Genomic DNA, 17,212 nt, shown 5'->3' with positions numbered 1-17,212 from the left:
TTTCTATTGTCAATTTTTAACTACCTGTAGTGGAATTTTATTGCTTGTTAAAGATCTCTTGAGCTTCTGTATCTAGAAATGTATGTTGAAGAGTCTTATTAAAAACTTAACAACTGAAGTGAATAGGCTTAAACAGTTACTCAGAGAAATTTTAATGTTGCAGGAAATTCCAGTGAATGATGGCATAGAACTCTTGCAGATTGTACTGAACTTTAATACCAAGGATCCCCTCATCTTGTCCTGTGTCCTTACCAATGTTTCAGCACTCTTTCCATTTGTCAGTTACAGACCAGAATACCTGCCCCAGGTCCTTTCTAAGGTAGGCAACTCTCTTATCTCCTTTTATGTTTTTTATGCAAAATTAATCATTGATTTGTAGCTTTTGAGGCATAATCAAACTTGTGATCTAACTAGCATCACAAATTGAAAGAAAATCATTTGGAGGGAGGAGACTAAAATGTAATTACTATTATTATGTAATAAGCAATCATTTGGATCTTTTGTCTTTTGGGGTTATCTGATTTTTTTCTGCTATATAAGTTGTCTTGCTGGCACTTCTTTAATTCATTTTTTTTTGCCAATTTTTCATTTATTTATTTATTTGTTGTGGAATGACCGTGATGACTAGTTATCATCAGTAAAACTTACCATAATGTTACTAGATTTCTTCTTTTCATGAAATGGTTGAAATTTTCATGCTTCATTTATTAAGTGCCTACTATATATACAAAGTCCTAACAGAAACAACAATGAGCAAGGCACAGTTCTTACCCTCAAGATGTTTAGGATTTAGATTTAGAAACAAAACATGCATGCCAATAACAATACTAAAAAGAAGTGCATTAAACAGATATAAATAAGATACCGTGGAGGTTTATAGGAATGAGAGATTACTTCTGGGTAGGGAGAATAGATAATACTTCCTTGGAAGAGATGACTTCCATTTGAAATAAACCTTGAAGTAGAAATGGGGGTGGCTGAATGGGAAAATAATCTTAAGCACTGGGAAAAGTATGAGCACACAGACCTTTGGAGAGAACAGATAGTCTAGCTTGACTAGTGTGATCATTATGGGTCAGTGAATGCCAGGCTGAAGAATGTGGACTTTATTTGGTAGGTAAGGTGAGTTATTGAAAGTTTTTGAGCAAAAGCAATATAATCAAAGTTGTGCTTTAGGAAGATTAATCTGGCAGTAATTTAGAGCAGTGAAATACTTAATTTAAATAGAAAGAAATACTTTCATGTTGACTTAGAAATCCACAAATCAAAGTTAGCTATTGTATTTTTATTTTGTTAAACATTTCACAATTATCTTTTAATGTGGTTTAGACCTTGCTATGGAGTTTTTCTGGCCCTGAGTTTGATGCCTCTGGTTTGGAGGGTGCACAGAGACCTATGGGAATAAGTGATCTAACAGTCTCTATGCACTGCAAGGAAGGCATAAATGAAACTAATGACCATGAGGCTAAGGAAGGTTTGGATATAAGATGTCAGAGAAATCAAATTGGGGGGGGGGGGAGGCAACAGTGAAGACATGACCAGAAAGATAATTGTACCATTTTAAAGGGCAGAAAGTTTCAGAAGGAAAATGTTGCATTCAGTTTAGAGTCTATTGACTCATATTTCAGAGATGCCTTACTGGTAGTGAGAAATAATCATTTTCTTTCATCCCTTTAGCTGTTTTCATCTGTCACTTTTGAAATCATTGAGGAAAGTAAGGTAAGATCATTAATTATATTCATTTCCCAAATCCTAAGAAGTAATATTGACACCTTGCATTTAATTTAGACCTTCTTATATTGTCATTTGTAATTTCCTTTTCTGATTATATAGAGGTCTTTTTAAGAGCTAATAGACAAACAAGAATTATAGAATCTTCTCACTACTTATGTTAGATGAGCCAATCTTTCTCATCTCTTTAAGTCAATGCAGAAGGCCTGTCTGAGAGGGCAGCTGGGTAGCTCAGTTGATTGAGAGCCAGGTCTAGAGACAGGAGGTCCTAGGTTCAAATCTGGCCTCAGACACTTCCCAGCTGTGTGACCCTGAGCAAGTCACTTGACCCCCATTGCCTAGCCCTTACCACTCTTCTGCCTTGGAACAAATACACAGTATTTTTTTTTAAAAAAAGGCCTAAGTGACAGTTATTTCCTATCTTCTTTAATTTCCTTTTTTGATGGAGAACTATATACCCAATATTTGCTGTCTAGGTTAGGAATATTTAGATCAGAAAGGAGTGTTGAAACATTTTCACAAGTAATCTAGAGCCTTTTTAAGACCAGGTTTTTCTATTATAACATTTTATCATACACACTAGTCTTAATTAAGTCTTTTGGTCAAAAAGTAGCTTAAGAGTCACATAAGTATGAGTAAAAGCATAGATTTCGAGGTGAGAGGGGTCTTAGAAAAAAATCTATTTCATTTAAATTAAAAAATTGAGGCTTAAGAAGGTTTAGAAAGTTGCTCAGAATCCTACAAGGTATAAAGTAGAAATCCTAGAATTCAAATCCAAGTCCTATAATTACTAATTTAGCATCTTTTCCACTCCTCATCCCTGTACACTATATGCTCAAGTAAAATACTTGAGAGGTTCCCCCTCCCCCTTAAAATGATTACATTATATAGCTGATGGGGTTGTCTATTAAACTTGACACCTTAATTTATTAAAATATTCTTTTCAGGCTCCCAGGACTCGTGCTGTAAGGAACGTGAGAAGACATGCTTGTTCTTCTATCATCAAAATGTGTCGCGACTATCCTCAACTTGTGCTGGTAAGACTTGGAACAAGACCAAGAAGTTGTATCTGCTTTCAGCTCATTTCATTATTGTTTACTGCCTTAACTACACATCACTTCAAACAAAAACTCTAAAATCTGACTTGCTGTCATTAAAAATACAAATATATTTTTCTTCCTGTAGAAAAACTTATTATCTCTAGTTTCCAATGTAGATTTGCACATTCTTTCCATTTCTTTTCAAGACTCTTTTAAGTACTGCTATCAATTGTGTCCAAGCGTGATATAACCTGACTTTAAGAGATATGGGGCACACAACCTCATAGGCTAAATGAGAGGCTCTCAAAATATGGTCTGAGGGATTCCCTTTTGGGGGATCACAAAGTCAAAACAATTCTCTTAGTAGAACTACGATATTTTAATTTCTACTGTAAATTGATTGAGAAACCACATAAACCAAAGTTCTTCAGTATTTTTGACAGTATAAAGAGATCCTAGGACCAAAAAGTTTGAGAGCCATTGGTCTAAATAAATAATATTTTTAGTAGGAAATTAATCTCCCCTGAGAATTATAAATTTAGTAGACATATATTTCAGGAATATACAACATCCGTTTGCCTTCTTTAATGTGTACTACACAGCATGGTCTATGAAGTCTTGTAACAAGATTGGGGTAGAAAAATTAGCCCAGGTGGAATCAGCAGCTGCTTATGTTTTTACAATTACCATAGCATGGAAAAAGTAAAAGCTTTTGTCTGGGTTACACAGTTAAATTCATCTAGAAAATGTGGGAAATTCTGTTACAGTGATGATTATCTTCTAACTCTTGCCTTCCTAAAAGACTCTGGACTTTCTAAACAGTTCAGTGAGCCCAGTTAAGTTAAACTTCACATTTGTGGCCTTCTTTAAATATCTGTAGCTTTCTCCATAAAAAGTAAATCTCGCAGCCAAGTGGATTAAAAGTGGTCTTATGGCCAGAAGTAATGAATGATATATGCCTCCTCACTCTCGAGGGAAGGAGGTCACGGCTGGGAGACAACAGTTGTAAATGTGGTCAGACACAGTTTCTATAGCAGATTTTTGGGGGTTTTCCTTTGTCAGAAGGGAGAGGATAGGCACCATGAATGTGAAACATTATATATAGAATGTCATTTTTACATCATATTAATCAATTTTGCTATTTTTCCCCCTTATAACAAATGACATGGTAGAAATTGTGTGTGCAAAATACAGAAGGAAATCTAGAATACGCACATGCATGCACGCACACTCATGGATGGATATATATATATATATATATATTCACACACATAGACATAGAGATACATTAATTAAAACCTGTTTGTAATTTACAGCCCAACTTTGACATGCTTTATAACCATGTAAAGCAGCTGCTCTCCAATGAGCTGCTCCTGACACAGATGGAAAAATGTGCTCTTATGGAAGCCCTGGTTCTAATTAGCAATCAGTTCAAGGACTACAAGCGGCAGAAAGTTTTCCTGGAGGAGTTGATGTCACCAGTTGCCAACCTTTGGCTTTCCGAAGAGATGCAAAGGTACAGTTGATCCTATCTCTCATCCTTCTGGAAGCTTATAAGAACCCTAGGGAAACTGAGGCGGGGAAACCCTTCAAAGTCTACAGAAGAAGGAAAGCAACTTTTTGACTTGTGTAGGTAACAGTGGTCTGTGGAATCCTATTTTAAGGAGTTTATAAAAATATAATGTTGGAGAGGTATCATTCAGGGGTTTCTAGATTCTATTAAAGTAATTAGCTGTAAAATAACTTGGAGCCAAGAGAGTTTGTTCTAGTCTAGGCAGCACAATGCATATACATGAGTTTAATGGTCAGTGCTGAGTCATATGGCCAGTCCAAACTGGCCTTAGACTTAAGTTTGTGATACTTCTTTTGGACTTTTATTATTCACTGTAGCTGAGAGGGGGTGAAAAGATAAGAGAATCAGCACATGTTGAAGCCACATATATAGGCACAAGTGCCCATTTAAAAGGAAGGTTCCCCTTCTTTGATCCCTGTGACTAAGTACATATTAAATAAGAATTAAATGACTTAAAGTAATTGTACTCCTTGCCATTGAAACAAATTCTTTAATGCAAAAATAACCACAGCCTCTTCTTGTGGAAGAAAATGGTGATATTTGTATATATTGTGTGGAGTACATGGTGGCAACCAGATTTTTTTGCATCCAATTGGGTTGAAGCTATGAAAATACTGACTAATATTCTCTTCCCCTCTGTGCCCAAATCTCAGAGTGCTATCAGATGCTGATGCTTTTATTGCCTATGTGGGTGCTGATAACAAAATCTGTGAACCAGGCCTGGAAGATGCCAATGGTCTAAATCGTTCACGAGTAAGTAATGAGCCTTTTCTGGGAAAGCAAGTTCTATACTGATCATTGTGTGGCTCTGTGATCTTTTTTCTAGCCTTAGAGTCCAGCTAGTTCTGGGCCTCTCCCATTGACATTCTGAGAATTGATCTAGGAATATTTCTGCTGTTGCTGCTGCTCTAAATTGCTTTTTTTTTACAAATGAGATTTTCTAAACTGTGTTCTCATAAAAGAATGACTGATAATTACTTGATTTCAAAAGGTTCTAAACACTTGAAATAGAAAGTATCACGAAAATGAATCAGAGATGAGCATGGAAAGTCAATGGTCTCTCAACCAGCATTGTTTCAGCTCTAAATAAAACATAACATAAAGGTCTTAGTAACAGTTTGCTGGGGAAGGTGAATTTGGATAGTCCAAGAGAATGCAAGGAAATAAATTAGATAACAGTCAAAGACTTATAAGATCCTAAAGTGAATTAATCTATGTGGGTTGGAGACGCAGAATGTTCCATGATGGGAATTTTCTTCCCTTCCCTGATGTTGCATGAGCTACTACTGACTCTTGTTCTTGGAGTAGAATTGAAGGAGTCAACATTTAAAAGATCGATAATTTGACCAAATGACAGCCAAACAAACTCTGAACCACTGAGCACCATTGTAAGACAATGGTCGCCCTGGAGATGTTAATCCACTTTCAGACCTGTTACAGGAGCGAGGTTTGCGGTCAGTCTTCGGAGCATTGTGCTGCAGGGAGACAAGATAGTGGTGACCCAAACACTTCCTTTTAGAGCATATCCTGCAGACACTCGACTCAGCACGACTAGCACCAAGACATCTTCCAGTCATAAGCTCCTGTGGAAGGGTCGTTGCATACCCTGGAAGGTATCCTCATGGTGGGGAAGCTTGTAAACAGGTTTCCAGAGGCTACCACCGGCCCGGAGAGGGGCGGCTGGAGGACTCCCCTTGGGCTTTGCTGGCTTAAAGAGAACAAGGTCCAGTGAGCAAGTGGAGGGGACGTCTTCACCTTCTCGCTGGCCTCATACTGCTTTTGCCAAAGCACTAAATAAGCCTTTGCTAAGAAGAGTTGGTCCTGTTCATTTTTCGCCTTGTATTTATCTCTGTTTTTTTCTTTTTGCTATAGATAAGTTTTTGTGTATACACCATTCTGGGAGTTGTGAAAAGGGCTCGATGGCCCACAGACCTAGAAGAGGCTAAGGCTGGAGGATTTGTGGTTGGCTATACTCCAAGTGGCAATCCAATCTTTCGTAATCCTTGCACAGAGCATGTCCTGAAACTTCTCGACAATTTGCTTGCTCTTATAAGGTGGGTCAAGCTGATAGGGCATTTTCTAAATTTAAGTTTAATTGTTTGCATTGCCTCAATATATGTCCTCCCATTGGAATTAATGGGATTGTGTCCTGGCACCTAGACTGGTGCCACAGTTTATTTTGGTTGCCCTTTTCTTAAAATAACCCCTGAATGTAGGAGACCCTAGTGAAAAGGAATACTTCATTTCTTACCTGACCTGGTTTTGATACTGAATAGAAACCCATAGCTGCTTTTTCCAAATTAGCTGTTGTCTTCACTTGTCCCTAACTCTCATTCCTCTTTGACTTTGAGCTGCATTTGATATAAATCATGCACAATAAAGTAATTGCTCTTCTGAGCAGTCTGTGCTTTGTGAATGTGGTTCTTTAAAAGAAATTCATGTGAAGTGAGCATAACAATTATCTGACCACAAATGTATGAAATATATTTACTGGCTGTGAGCTGAGAAGAAGAAAGTTGACACATGATGGAGATGTTTATATCCTACCCTTCATTTACTAGATCTGGGGAGAGGGGGGAAGAAACTGAGTTGAACCTGTGATGTTATCTCTGGGGTGCTCACAGTGATAAACTCACTTTATCAATGATAATCACCTGCCCAGAAACTGTGAGTATTAGAAAGTTGTCTGGTGAAGGACAACTAGGTGGCTCAGTGGATTAAGCGCCAGGCCCAGAGGCAAGAAGTACCGGGTTCAAATTACCCCCAACACTTCCTAGCTGTTTGATCTTGGGCAAATCACTTTACTCATCCCCCACTGTTTAGCCCTTATCATTATTCTGCCTTGGAACCAATACATAGTGTTGATTCTAAGTCAGAAGATAAAGGGGGTTTTTGTTGTTGTTGTCGTCGTCGTCATCGTCGTCTTAAGTTGTCTGGGTCACTGAGAGATTAAATGACCTGTCACACAGCTAATAAGCATCAGAAGTCTTTGTGTTTTGACTCACTACACCATCCTACGTGATTTAATCTATGAAACAAGCAGAAAAGGATATGTCATAAATCAATATTTGAAATTGTAGGGATTGTGTATTTCCTGGGTTTGGGGTAGCTGTCACAATGAATTTTTTCAAAGGGAGAAGTAGAATCTGGTTCTTTCTTGTCCAAAGTTGAATTTGAGTATCCACTTATCTCTTTCAGTATTGTCCATGTTGAAATTTGGGGCTAGGGGATCAACCCCATTTGTTACTTTGCTGGCCAAAGCTTCAGAGCATAGTTGGGCAGTCCAAGGTGCTTATATCTCAGGTTGTCCATGTGGTGTCCTGCACTCACTCATCTGGACTAGAAGAGCAGCAATAAAGATTGTTTGTCAGCTATCTGAACATCTAGTAGAGGTAGGGGGTTATTGTCTTGATTTGTATCAACATGTTGTCTTAATTTCCAGAGAAAGTAGTCTGCAATAAATGTTGGTTTTGAATTGGGCTACAGGACTTTGGGGCATAGTATTACAAATTTAGGCAAAGAAAAAACTATAGCCATCTTGGTGTTCTTAAGAATAAAAGATTCATTTGTCATGGCATGGTTTAATTTGATATAGTGACAGATTCACATAGCCAGAAGGGCATAAAACAGTCTTTAATTCCTTTAAGGCTTCCTCTTACTAGACTTTTACAGAACCTAAGTATTTGAATAAGAATAGGCTACCAGGCAGGGAAAGCAGTACTGTTAATGTGGTTAGAACCAAAACTGAATGTTGAAATAAGTTAACTAAGGACATATACAAAGTTGCTTCAGAATGTCACCTTGATTATTATCATATTCCTATGCTGTTAGAAACTCCAAAGTTCTAACACAAATGGGTGCTTTAGTAAATGTTGATTGAGGGATTTTCTCTTCCTCAGGAAGGCCCAGTTGGTGCTGTGGAGCAAGAATGACAATTTTTTTTTTTAAACCCTTACCTTCCGTCTTGGAGTCAATACTGTGTATTGGCTCCAAGGCAGAAGAGTGGTAAGGGCTAGGCAATGGGGGTCAAGTGACTTGCCCAGGGTCAAGAATGACAATTTTTAAAAAACAGACCAGGCTTGGGTTTTGAGAAAGGTCAATAGCCAAGATATTGACAACATCTCCTGCCTCTAAATTTGTCTATTGGGGGAAGAAGGTGAAGGTTGGCATTTGGCTCTTTAGAATAAGATGGGTTTTATTATAATGTGGCTATTTGGAATCCAGGGTTAAATAAACTTGTTTATGAGTTGGTTGGGGATAGTAAAATTTGGGGAGACACTTGAATTTTCACACAGAACTCTCTTGTTCTCCAAAGGTTCATTTCATCAGTCATACTTTTATCCTCTATTCTAATAGACACTTTTGTGCTTGGTTTAAATTTATGCTTGAAGGGGCTTTATTTGTTATACACAGATTTATAGTTGTTGATAGGAAGATCATTTGACAATAAATAGTATTGGTGCTATAATTATGAAATTGTTTTGGTAATCCAGAATCTTCAGTACAAGACTATTCTTAAGTATGCCTTCTTGTTTTGGGGATACTGTGCTAGGCATTCAGCAGTAGGTGAGGTCAAAATTCATACAAGTGAATAGTGTGTTCATTACCTAAACTAGAAGTCCATTTATGAGACCTTGGGTAAACATACTTGAATGAGAGGGAGTAGAAATGACATTAGCATCTTCCTTAGCATTAAAATTACTGAATGGACAGGGGTAAACAGTGAGAAAAAAGAACCCTAGGATCCCTGTAACATCAATAATTTTTGCCACTTTAGTGCAGTAATCTTTATACTTCCTGAAGTCCATCTAGGGATGGTAATCACATGTATTTATGGATAAGAACCAAAGATATTTCTCCCCAGCATTTTGAGGATCTTGCCTCAAGAACTGTTATTGGCAGAAAGCATGAAACAGCATCTTTTTCTAAAGTAGCAACACATGGGTGGAAGCAGCTAAGAGAAACTGTAAGTAATTCAGAAGAAAAAAAGATGGCAGATTGCACTGACTTTTTCAAGAGTAAATGGCTATGCTCCCTCATCTCCATAGGTTGCTGTGTGATGCTTTTGATATGCCATGGGCAGGAGGGGAGGCTATGGAGGGCAGGTCAGAGCAGCTTCCTAGTCACTGTTCCTTGGTCTTAAAAACAGCCAGTATCTACTCAGGTAAGTCATTTTGGTGTGGGGACAAGGCCTTTGGGAGACCTTAGTTCAGGCCCAATCCCAGGGGAAACATTGTGTCTTCCTCTCCCATTCCTCCACTCCATTGCCCCCCAGTGTTTAGTTCACTATCCTAGGCTATTGGGGTTGGCTCCTGGTAAGCTGGGTCTATTGGGAACCATCAAGGATTTGACTCTATTGAATAAGCCATTTACTCTGAGTGGATATAGCAGAATGGTGTTACTGAAACTTCCAGCCTTACTTTGTCTAGACTGTAGGGGCCAAGTTCAATTTTAGGAACATGGGCTGAGAGAGTATTCTTTGTTCCTCATAGGAAATCTGTTTAACTTTTAATCTGAGCTCTACTCTGTATGCCTTGTCATAGGCCAGTAAGCCAGAATTTGGCTCAAACCAAAAAGTCTGTCCCTGAGAAGAGCCACTCAACCATTTTTAAAACGGACTTCTTACTATCAGTGGAGTTGTCTTGGTATTTGGTTGTTTCTAACCTACCATTATAGGTCTCTTAGGTGGTTCCAGGACTCTGGCTCCCTTTGTGTGGATTATGAGCAAAACTCACTGCCTTTCTGGTTTCCCATTCCAAGAATCAGTTATCTTGCCAGATCAGTACAAGCCCATGTATAATAGTTTGCCTGATGAGACCATGTAAGAAGATTATTTCTATCTTGAAGACTATCCATCTCTAGCCATTTGGAGTCTGAGAATATAATTCAATAGAAAATCATTTAGCAGGGGAGGGGAAATGATAGGTTTCAGAAGAACTACAACCTTTCAAGTCCATATTCATAGATCTTCCCTCTTTGTGCTTTATAATATTTTTGGAAAAGATTAGAATTGGAGACAATAGTGTTGGGGTCTTTTTACATTGTTTACTGGCAACTGGTTTCTTTGTCTTGCTAGAAGTTGGCAGCAACTTCTTTCTCTGTTTATTTAGGACTCAAGCTTATGTTTTTAGCATTAATAATCTCCCAGTTTCTTGCTGCCCAAAAAGTTTCAGGTGGGAATAGTTGCACCTCCATCTTTTTATCTCATCTCCTAATGTAGACATTAGCAGCAAAACTTGTGTTACTGAAACAACTCAATTCTTCTCAAAGTCCTAGTTATCAAAGGTCAATCTTACATGAGTAGAAATCTACATCAGTAAAGACTGGAACAGTTGAGACTTCGTGTCTTATCAAATGATACACCTTTGTGGGCCAGCTTGGGAATGCAATTTTGTAGTGTTATCCATTGGCGTTCAGTTATAACTTGAGTTGACATTATGGGTTTGTAGAGTATTGTGTGGCTATAATGTTAGGTGATGAGCAAAACAACCATGTGATATAATGAAATTTGTTTCAGAATATAGAAAAGGGTATCTTCATTGGGCTAGGGAAAAACTGTTCCTAAAATAATCACTTTATGTTTCTAGTGGCAAACAAATTGGAATTATTTTTGATTGTTGCAACAAGAGGTACTGACTACATGCCTCTGGTGATGTTAGGACAACCTCCATTTGTTGGAGTAGAGGTGTAAGATTGTGAAAAAGTTGGACAATTCATCTCTTCTACTTCCTTTCCTCCTCCTTTGGAGTGTCTGTTAGTCTGCCTAGATCTCTAGGAGTAGCCAGAACAGATCTGCTTTAGGTTCAAGAAAATGTCACCACCCAACCCTGGTGCTGAGATTGCCCTGCTGAAGTGTTTGTTAGGTTAATGGCTACCTTCCTTTTTCCTTTGTTCCATATTCTATGTTTATACTCCATGGCAGAGTTCCAGGCTTCCATTCTGAACCCTCTTCCTGAGGAGCACTCGGGTTATGTTGTGCCCTCTTTCCTGACCTCTTTTAAGAGGAGTTTTAAGAACATCTCCATCTGCATGCCAGTGGGGATATGGAGGCAGATGCACAGCACAAGGCAATCTCTGCTGTTACCTTCCCTCTTTCATGTCAGACTGGGAGAAACATATACATATAAAGCAACTTCTCTTTTTCAGAACCCACAATACTTTGTACACACCAGAGGTACTGGCTAAACTGGGAGATAATTTCTCAAAGGCTTTGGATATGCTCGAAGTAGAAAAGAATGCTATCTTGGGTAAGAAACCTTTCATTTCCTCTAAGAAATTCAACTTTCCCAGTTTCTTCTCCCCTACTCTAAGAATTTCTGGGAGTGTGCATCTAGAGCAATTTCAACTGCTTAATTGGTCTGGTTCCTGTATCACTAATAATAACTTTCATGTACCACACCACAACTACTATGATCTTGATATACCCACATGGTATATTGTAATGAAAAGAGTATTAGCTCTGGAACCACAAATACCTGGATTCAAATAAATTATTAGTTCTATAACCCTGATAAGTTACTTAATATCTCTATTCCTAGTCAGTGATCAGTAAACATTGGTTAAGCACCTAATGTGCCAGGCAGTATGCTACGTACTGGGAATACAAATACAAAGAAAAACAGACAGTCCCTCTCCTCAAGGAGTTAATAGTCTAATAAGGAAAGAAAGTAACCAAAAGGAAGCTGAAAGTAGAGGAAGGAGGCAGGTAAGGCATATAGAACAGGGGCATGATGGAGAGTTCCATCAAACTCCAGAAGCAGAATACCTGGTAGGAAATGGGGAGAATACAGTGCTGAGCCTCCTCCATTGAGGGTCTGGAGTAACAGCCCTGCCCTCCAGTAATATGGTCCAGAGACATAGAGGGTACTTCTTGATGAGTTGGAAGTACTAGGCAGATTCAATCTGGCATCATAATGAGATTTCCCAGTGATGCGTTCCATGATGAAGGAAGGCAGGTTGAAGAGATCCAGAGAAATCCAAAAGCTCTGAAGCTGGTGGAAAATGTTCCTCAGTTTCCTTATTTTTAAAATGAGGATAATAAAGCCTGTAGTACCTGGTTTTGCAAGGTTATTGTGGGGGTGACATGAGATAATATCTGCTTTGCAAAACTAAAAAAGTTTATGTAAATTTCTGTTGTTGGTGCTGTTATTATTTAACCTTTCTGAACATCAATTTTCTCATTTGTAAAACAAGAATTGTTCCAAATACAGCATGATTGTAAGAATTTATTTGTCCTGTAGTAGCTATGATCCCACATTTAACACAGGCTGACAGACTATAGTGGATTGATCAAGTGCATACTATATCACTTATGTGTTAAAAATTTAACTCAAGAAGATCCATTTTCCTCTTGCTACACCTGTGATTTGGCTATACTACTACCAGGTAACAAGAGTGCCAAATAGAAAAGTACGGGTGCCTAATCTATAGACTAAAAGATTAGCTTGCTTTTGTATAAGTAGAAAATGTTTTTAAAACATAGGTATATAAAATATTAAGAGATTACATAATCTCAATAAAATATTATAAATATATAAAATAATAAGCTCCATCTCTTTCAATATTTGAACTTATTTGACCAATGGCACACTTAATACTTTTAGAGTAACCTTTTTCAACTTGCTTCAGTATCTAATTACAGGTCAAGTTTCACTAGAAACCTGGAGGTTCAAAGGACACTAGGAAAGGAAAGGCAAGGAGAGGTAGATAGGAAATATAAGCAGCCATTCAGACTAAGTGGACTACTCAAGCTGACCAGCCCATGATTGGATTTCAATTTGTATTAAAGTAAAAAACCCCTCTTTATCCACTGAGATAGAAATGTATTTCCATTTTGTTAATCTTTTTAGTTTTTTTCCCATGAGTTACTGTATTCATATGAATAGTGTCATACTTTCAAGCCTTCTTATACAAACTGGCACTTTTAAAGGAAGCATCCCTTTATGGCTAAACATAAATGTGCTTTTGGAAGATTTTAATAAGTTTAAATATTGCTACAATGATATTAGCCATTATCCATTTCAGTAAGAGCCTCCACTAGGGCAAAATAGGAACTTTGGGGCATTTTATTCCACATAAAATAGAGCACCAAAAGACCATGGTTTTAGTAGCTCTGAGTGCTTTAAAAGACAAACCACAGGGGGCAGCTGGGTGGCTCAGTGGATTGAGAGCCAGGTCTAGAGATGGGAGGTCCTGGGTTCAAATCTGGCCTCAGATATACTTCCCAGCTGTGTGACCCTGGGCAAGTCACTTGACCCCCATTGCCTAGCCCTTACCACTCTTCTGCCTTGGAGCCAATACACAGTATTGACTCCAAGATGGAAGGTACAGGTTTAAAAAAAATTTTTTTTAATTAAAAAAAAAAGACATACTGCTGAACTAAAGTAACTGGCTAATACATTTCTTCACATATCTCTCAAACCAAACCTCAAATTCAAAGTACTTTGAAGCCTTGACCAGCCTCTTGAGAATCTGGACACTCAACCCACACCACTTCATTTCTTTATCACTATCAGTTTAAGGTTGAGTGGTAAAACAATATGAACCTCAACAGTCTTCTTCCTGAAGATGGCTGAGGAGAAGGAAGGAGTGCAACTAAATTCCCATCAACCACTCCTCCAAACAGATCTATAAAGTGCACCAGACCTTATTCTGATGGAGAATAGGTCAGAAAAGGTCAATTTTAGAGTTCTACAGATATTGGAAACTGGGTAGGGGCAAGAGTAAACTGCAGTAGAGTTCTCCAGCACCTAGGAAAAGACTGCCACAGACCCTGTTTGGGTACTCCCAGAACTACAATAGGGACATATATGCCAAATGGCAGCTTTATCACTCACTAAACAGTTCTGGGCCACAGATGCAGAATGGAGTGAGATGGGAACTTCTGAAAAGCATCTAGCCCATCCTGCAGAGGAATAATCAGGGTAGGAATCCCAGACCAAAGAGGAGCTTCATGCCACTGCTCTGAGCCAATAGCTCTTCAGCCAACTGATTATGGCAAAGACCTATAGCATCTCTTCTTATTCATACCTAAACCCAGTTCAGAGGCAAGAAATCAGACCTTGCCCTTGATCTCTTCACATTGGGAGTATTGAAAGCTTCATGGTCCCCAACATGGTCCTAAGCTCCTGCAGTAACACATAATCAGTATCTTAAGCAAATAGCAACAGGACCAGCCCAGACCTTTCCTCCATAAGTTGTGCAGAACCCAACCCTAATATCAAGTCCAAAGTCAGGAAATAGGCTGAAAGAATAGGAAAACAAACCCTATGATAAAGAGCTATTATAGTGGCAGGGACTTTCAAACCCAGAAGAAGAAGAAATTGACTCCAAAACATCTACAAGCAATGCCTCAGAAAAAAACATAGCTTGGGCGCAACTTAAATGAATTTCTGGAAGAGATGAAGCAAGAGGAGTTTAAAATGGAATAAGAGTCTTTGAAGATAATATTGGAAAAGAAATGAGCACTATGAAAGAAAGAATTGGAAAAGAAATAAACAGCTTGAAATAAGAGGTATAAAACCCTAGGTAACAAACTCCTTCAAAATTTGAATGGACCAAATAAAAGCCAATGATGTCATAAGACAAGTAGAAATATTTTTAAAAAGTCAAAAGATACATAAAAAATAAAAGAAAATATAAGTAACTATCCTGGAAAATAGATGGAGAAGAAAATTTAAAAATCATTGGACTCAATAAATACTATGACCAAAAAAAAGGATTTAGACATTCTATTTCAATAAAAAAAAATTTTTTTTAACCTTTGCCCTTTGTGTTAATTTTGATTCTAAAACAAAGCTAGGAAATGTCTTGAGACTAGACTAGATTTGAACCCAACTCCAGGCCTGGCACTCTATCCACTGTAATACCTACCTGACCTTATTTCAGTAAATACTGAAAGAAAACTACCCAGATCTCTTAGAACCAGAAGGAAAAGTGGAAACAGAATCTTATCAATCACCTCCTAAGAGAGAACCCAAAACGAAAATTCCCAGGAACATCTTGGCCCCAAAAGCCAGAGTTTCCAAGTCAATGAAAAAATTTTGCAAGCAGCCAGAAAGTCCTAAGAAGCCACAGTCAGACTCATGCACAATTTAAACAGCTACCACTATAAAGCAATGGAGAACTGGGAACATATTCCAGAAGGTAAGAAACATATGGACTTACTTAGCAAAACTGTGTATAATGTTTCAGGGGAAAGTGAATTTTTAATGAAATAGAAGACTTCCAAGAAGATTTCCATAAAAAGAATGATACTGCATAGAAACTTTGAATTTCAAACACAGGATACTTTTAAAAGTTGACATGAGTGGGGGAAGCTGGGTGGCTCAGTGGATTGAATGTCAGGCCTAGAGATAGGAGGTCCTGGGTTCAAATGTGGATTCAGACACTTCCTAGCTGTGTGTCCCTGGGCAAGGCACTTGACCACCATTGCCTGGCCTTTACCACTCTTCTGCCTTGGAACCAATACACAGTACTAATTCTAAGACAAAAGATAAGGGTTTTTAAAAAAAATAAATAAAAGTCAACATATTGATAAGAGATTTAGAATAAACTGATTACATTCAAATATGCAGAGGTAATGTATGTGTCTGAACTTATATCATCCTATCCTCTTGGTTCATAGTGTCCGAGTAGACAAGGCCCAGAATGATTCTCTTTGTTATGTCTTGATGTTCTATTAAAAAAAAGAATAGAGAGGGAGAGGAATATACTGGGATGGAAAGGAAGGAAATAGGTTAGGAAAATCATGTAATCAAGATGTACAAATAGAAACCTATAAAACAAGAAGGAAGGAGGGAGACAACAAGCAGTTGACACTTGAATTTCCCTCTCACCTGAACTGATCAAAGGAAAAATTAGTACACATACAGACACAGAATTGAATACAGAAATACATTTCACTCAACAGGGAAAGGAAAAGGGGAGAAGAGTTAGAAGGTTGATTAAGGGAGGGATTGATACAAAACAAACTCTTAAGATTGTACAAAATATTCATAGCTCTTTTTGAGATGGGCAAGAATGAGATTCCATAAATTGTGGAACAGATAAACAAGTTTTAATATAGACATCTGATGGAGTACTGTTGTGCTGAACAGTTTATCAGTGTAACCAGACCAACTGTGATTCCAAAGGACTGATTGAGGAAACATTTTTTCACCTCTCTCCTGGTAGAGAGATTGAAGGACTCAGAATGCAGAATGTGACGAACTTTTTTTTTTTTAGGACATGGCCAATGTGGACATTTTTGATTGACTGTGATTGCAATGGTGGTTGGTTTGGTTTTGATGTTTTTGTTTTGGTTGTTGTTTTCATGTTCTCATTTGGGAATAGGAGGGGGTAAAAACATTCTTGGCTGCTTAAAAAAAAATTTTTTATATGTATTCTTCCTTTTCCAGGACTTCCTCAGCCTCTCCTAGAACTCTATGACTCTCCTGTCTACAAAACAGTGTTGGAACGGATGCAGGGTTTCTTTTGTACCCTTTATGAGAACTGGTAAGAGACTTATATTACCTCTCTATATTCTGTTCCCCAATATTCTTTTTCATCGGTATATTAGTGTCAGAATGCCAAGTGGTTTGTGTTTAATCCATGTTCCTTTGGGTACCAGTAAGATGATGCAGTATAAACCTAAATATTCTCTTAACTAGGACTAAAGGCATTATAAATAGGTTGAACTTCTGCTTCTGGTTTTGTGATGCCCTTAGGAACTTCATGTTTTTTCTTTTTCCAGTATTGGGGATATATTTACACTGAATCATCCACATTCTTCTATACTTCCTCTTAGGACAAGTTGGCTAGAGTTTAAGGGTTCTCTAGCTGGGGAGCAAATAGAGCTAATTGGCTGAGGTGGCAAATTTAACTGACA

General features: G+C 38.0%; 2 protein-coding genes across 3 annotated transcripts in view; one reads left to right on the top strand and one right to left on the bottom strand.

The window, feature by feature from the left end:
* POLH (DNA polymerase eta) overlaps positions 1 to 12,206 on the bottom strand; it is a 96,828-nt gene extending 84,622 nt beyond the window's left edge. Inside the window, exon 1 of one of the 2 annotated variants that reach the window (XM_056818276.1) lies at positions 12,110 to 12,206. The gene's annotated coding sequence lies outside the window, so the exon portion shown is untranslated. The remainder of the gene's footprint in view (positions 1 to 12,109) is intronic. The other variant, XM_007483975.3, reaches the window with a different exon arrangement.
* Positions 1 to 17,212, top strand: part of XPO5 (exportin 5) — a 55,560-nt gene that overhangs the window by 28,647 nt on the left and 9,701 nt on the right. The window contains exons 15-22 of the mRNA XM_001365895.5: positions 164 to 319; positions 1,678 to 1,719; positions 2,679 to 2,768; positions 4,088 to 4,287; positions 4,998 to 5,097; positions 6,217 to 6,398; positions 11,491 to 11,591; positions 16,743 to 16,839. Of these exons, the coding sequence (XP_001365932.1) occupies positions 164 to 319; positions 1,678 to 1,719; positions 2,679 to 2,768; positions 4,088 to 4,287; positions 4,998 to 5,097; positions 6,217 to 6,398; positions 11,491 to 11,591; positions 16,743 to 16,839 (968 nt within the window). The remainder of the gene's footprint in view (positions 1 to 163; positions 320 to 1,677; positions 1,720 to 2,678; positions 2,769 to 4,087; positions 4,288 to 4,997; positions 5,098 to 6,216; positions 6,399 to 11,490; positions 11,592 to 16,742; positions 16,840 to 17,212) is intronic.

The sequence above is a fragment of the Monodelphis domestica genome, chromosome 2, assembly GCF_027887165.1.
Source record: "Monodelphis domestica isolate mMonDom1 chromosome 2, mMonDom1.pri, whole genome shotgun sequence".
NCBI lineage: Eukaryota > Metazoa > Chordata > Mammalia > Didelphimorphia > Didelphidae > Monodelphis > Monodelphis domestica.
Note: the sequence above shows the minus strand (reverse complement) of the source record. Positions and strands in the feature narration are given on the sequence as shown.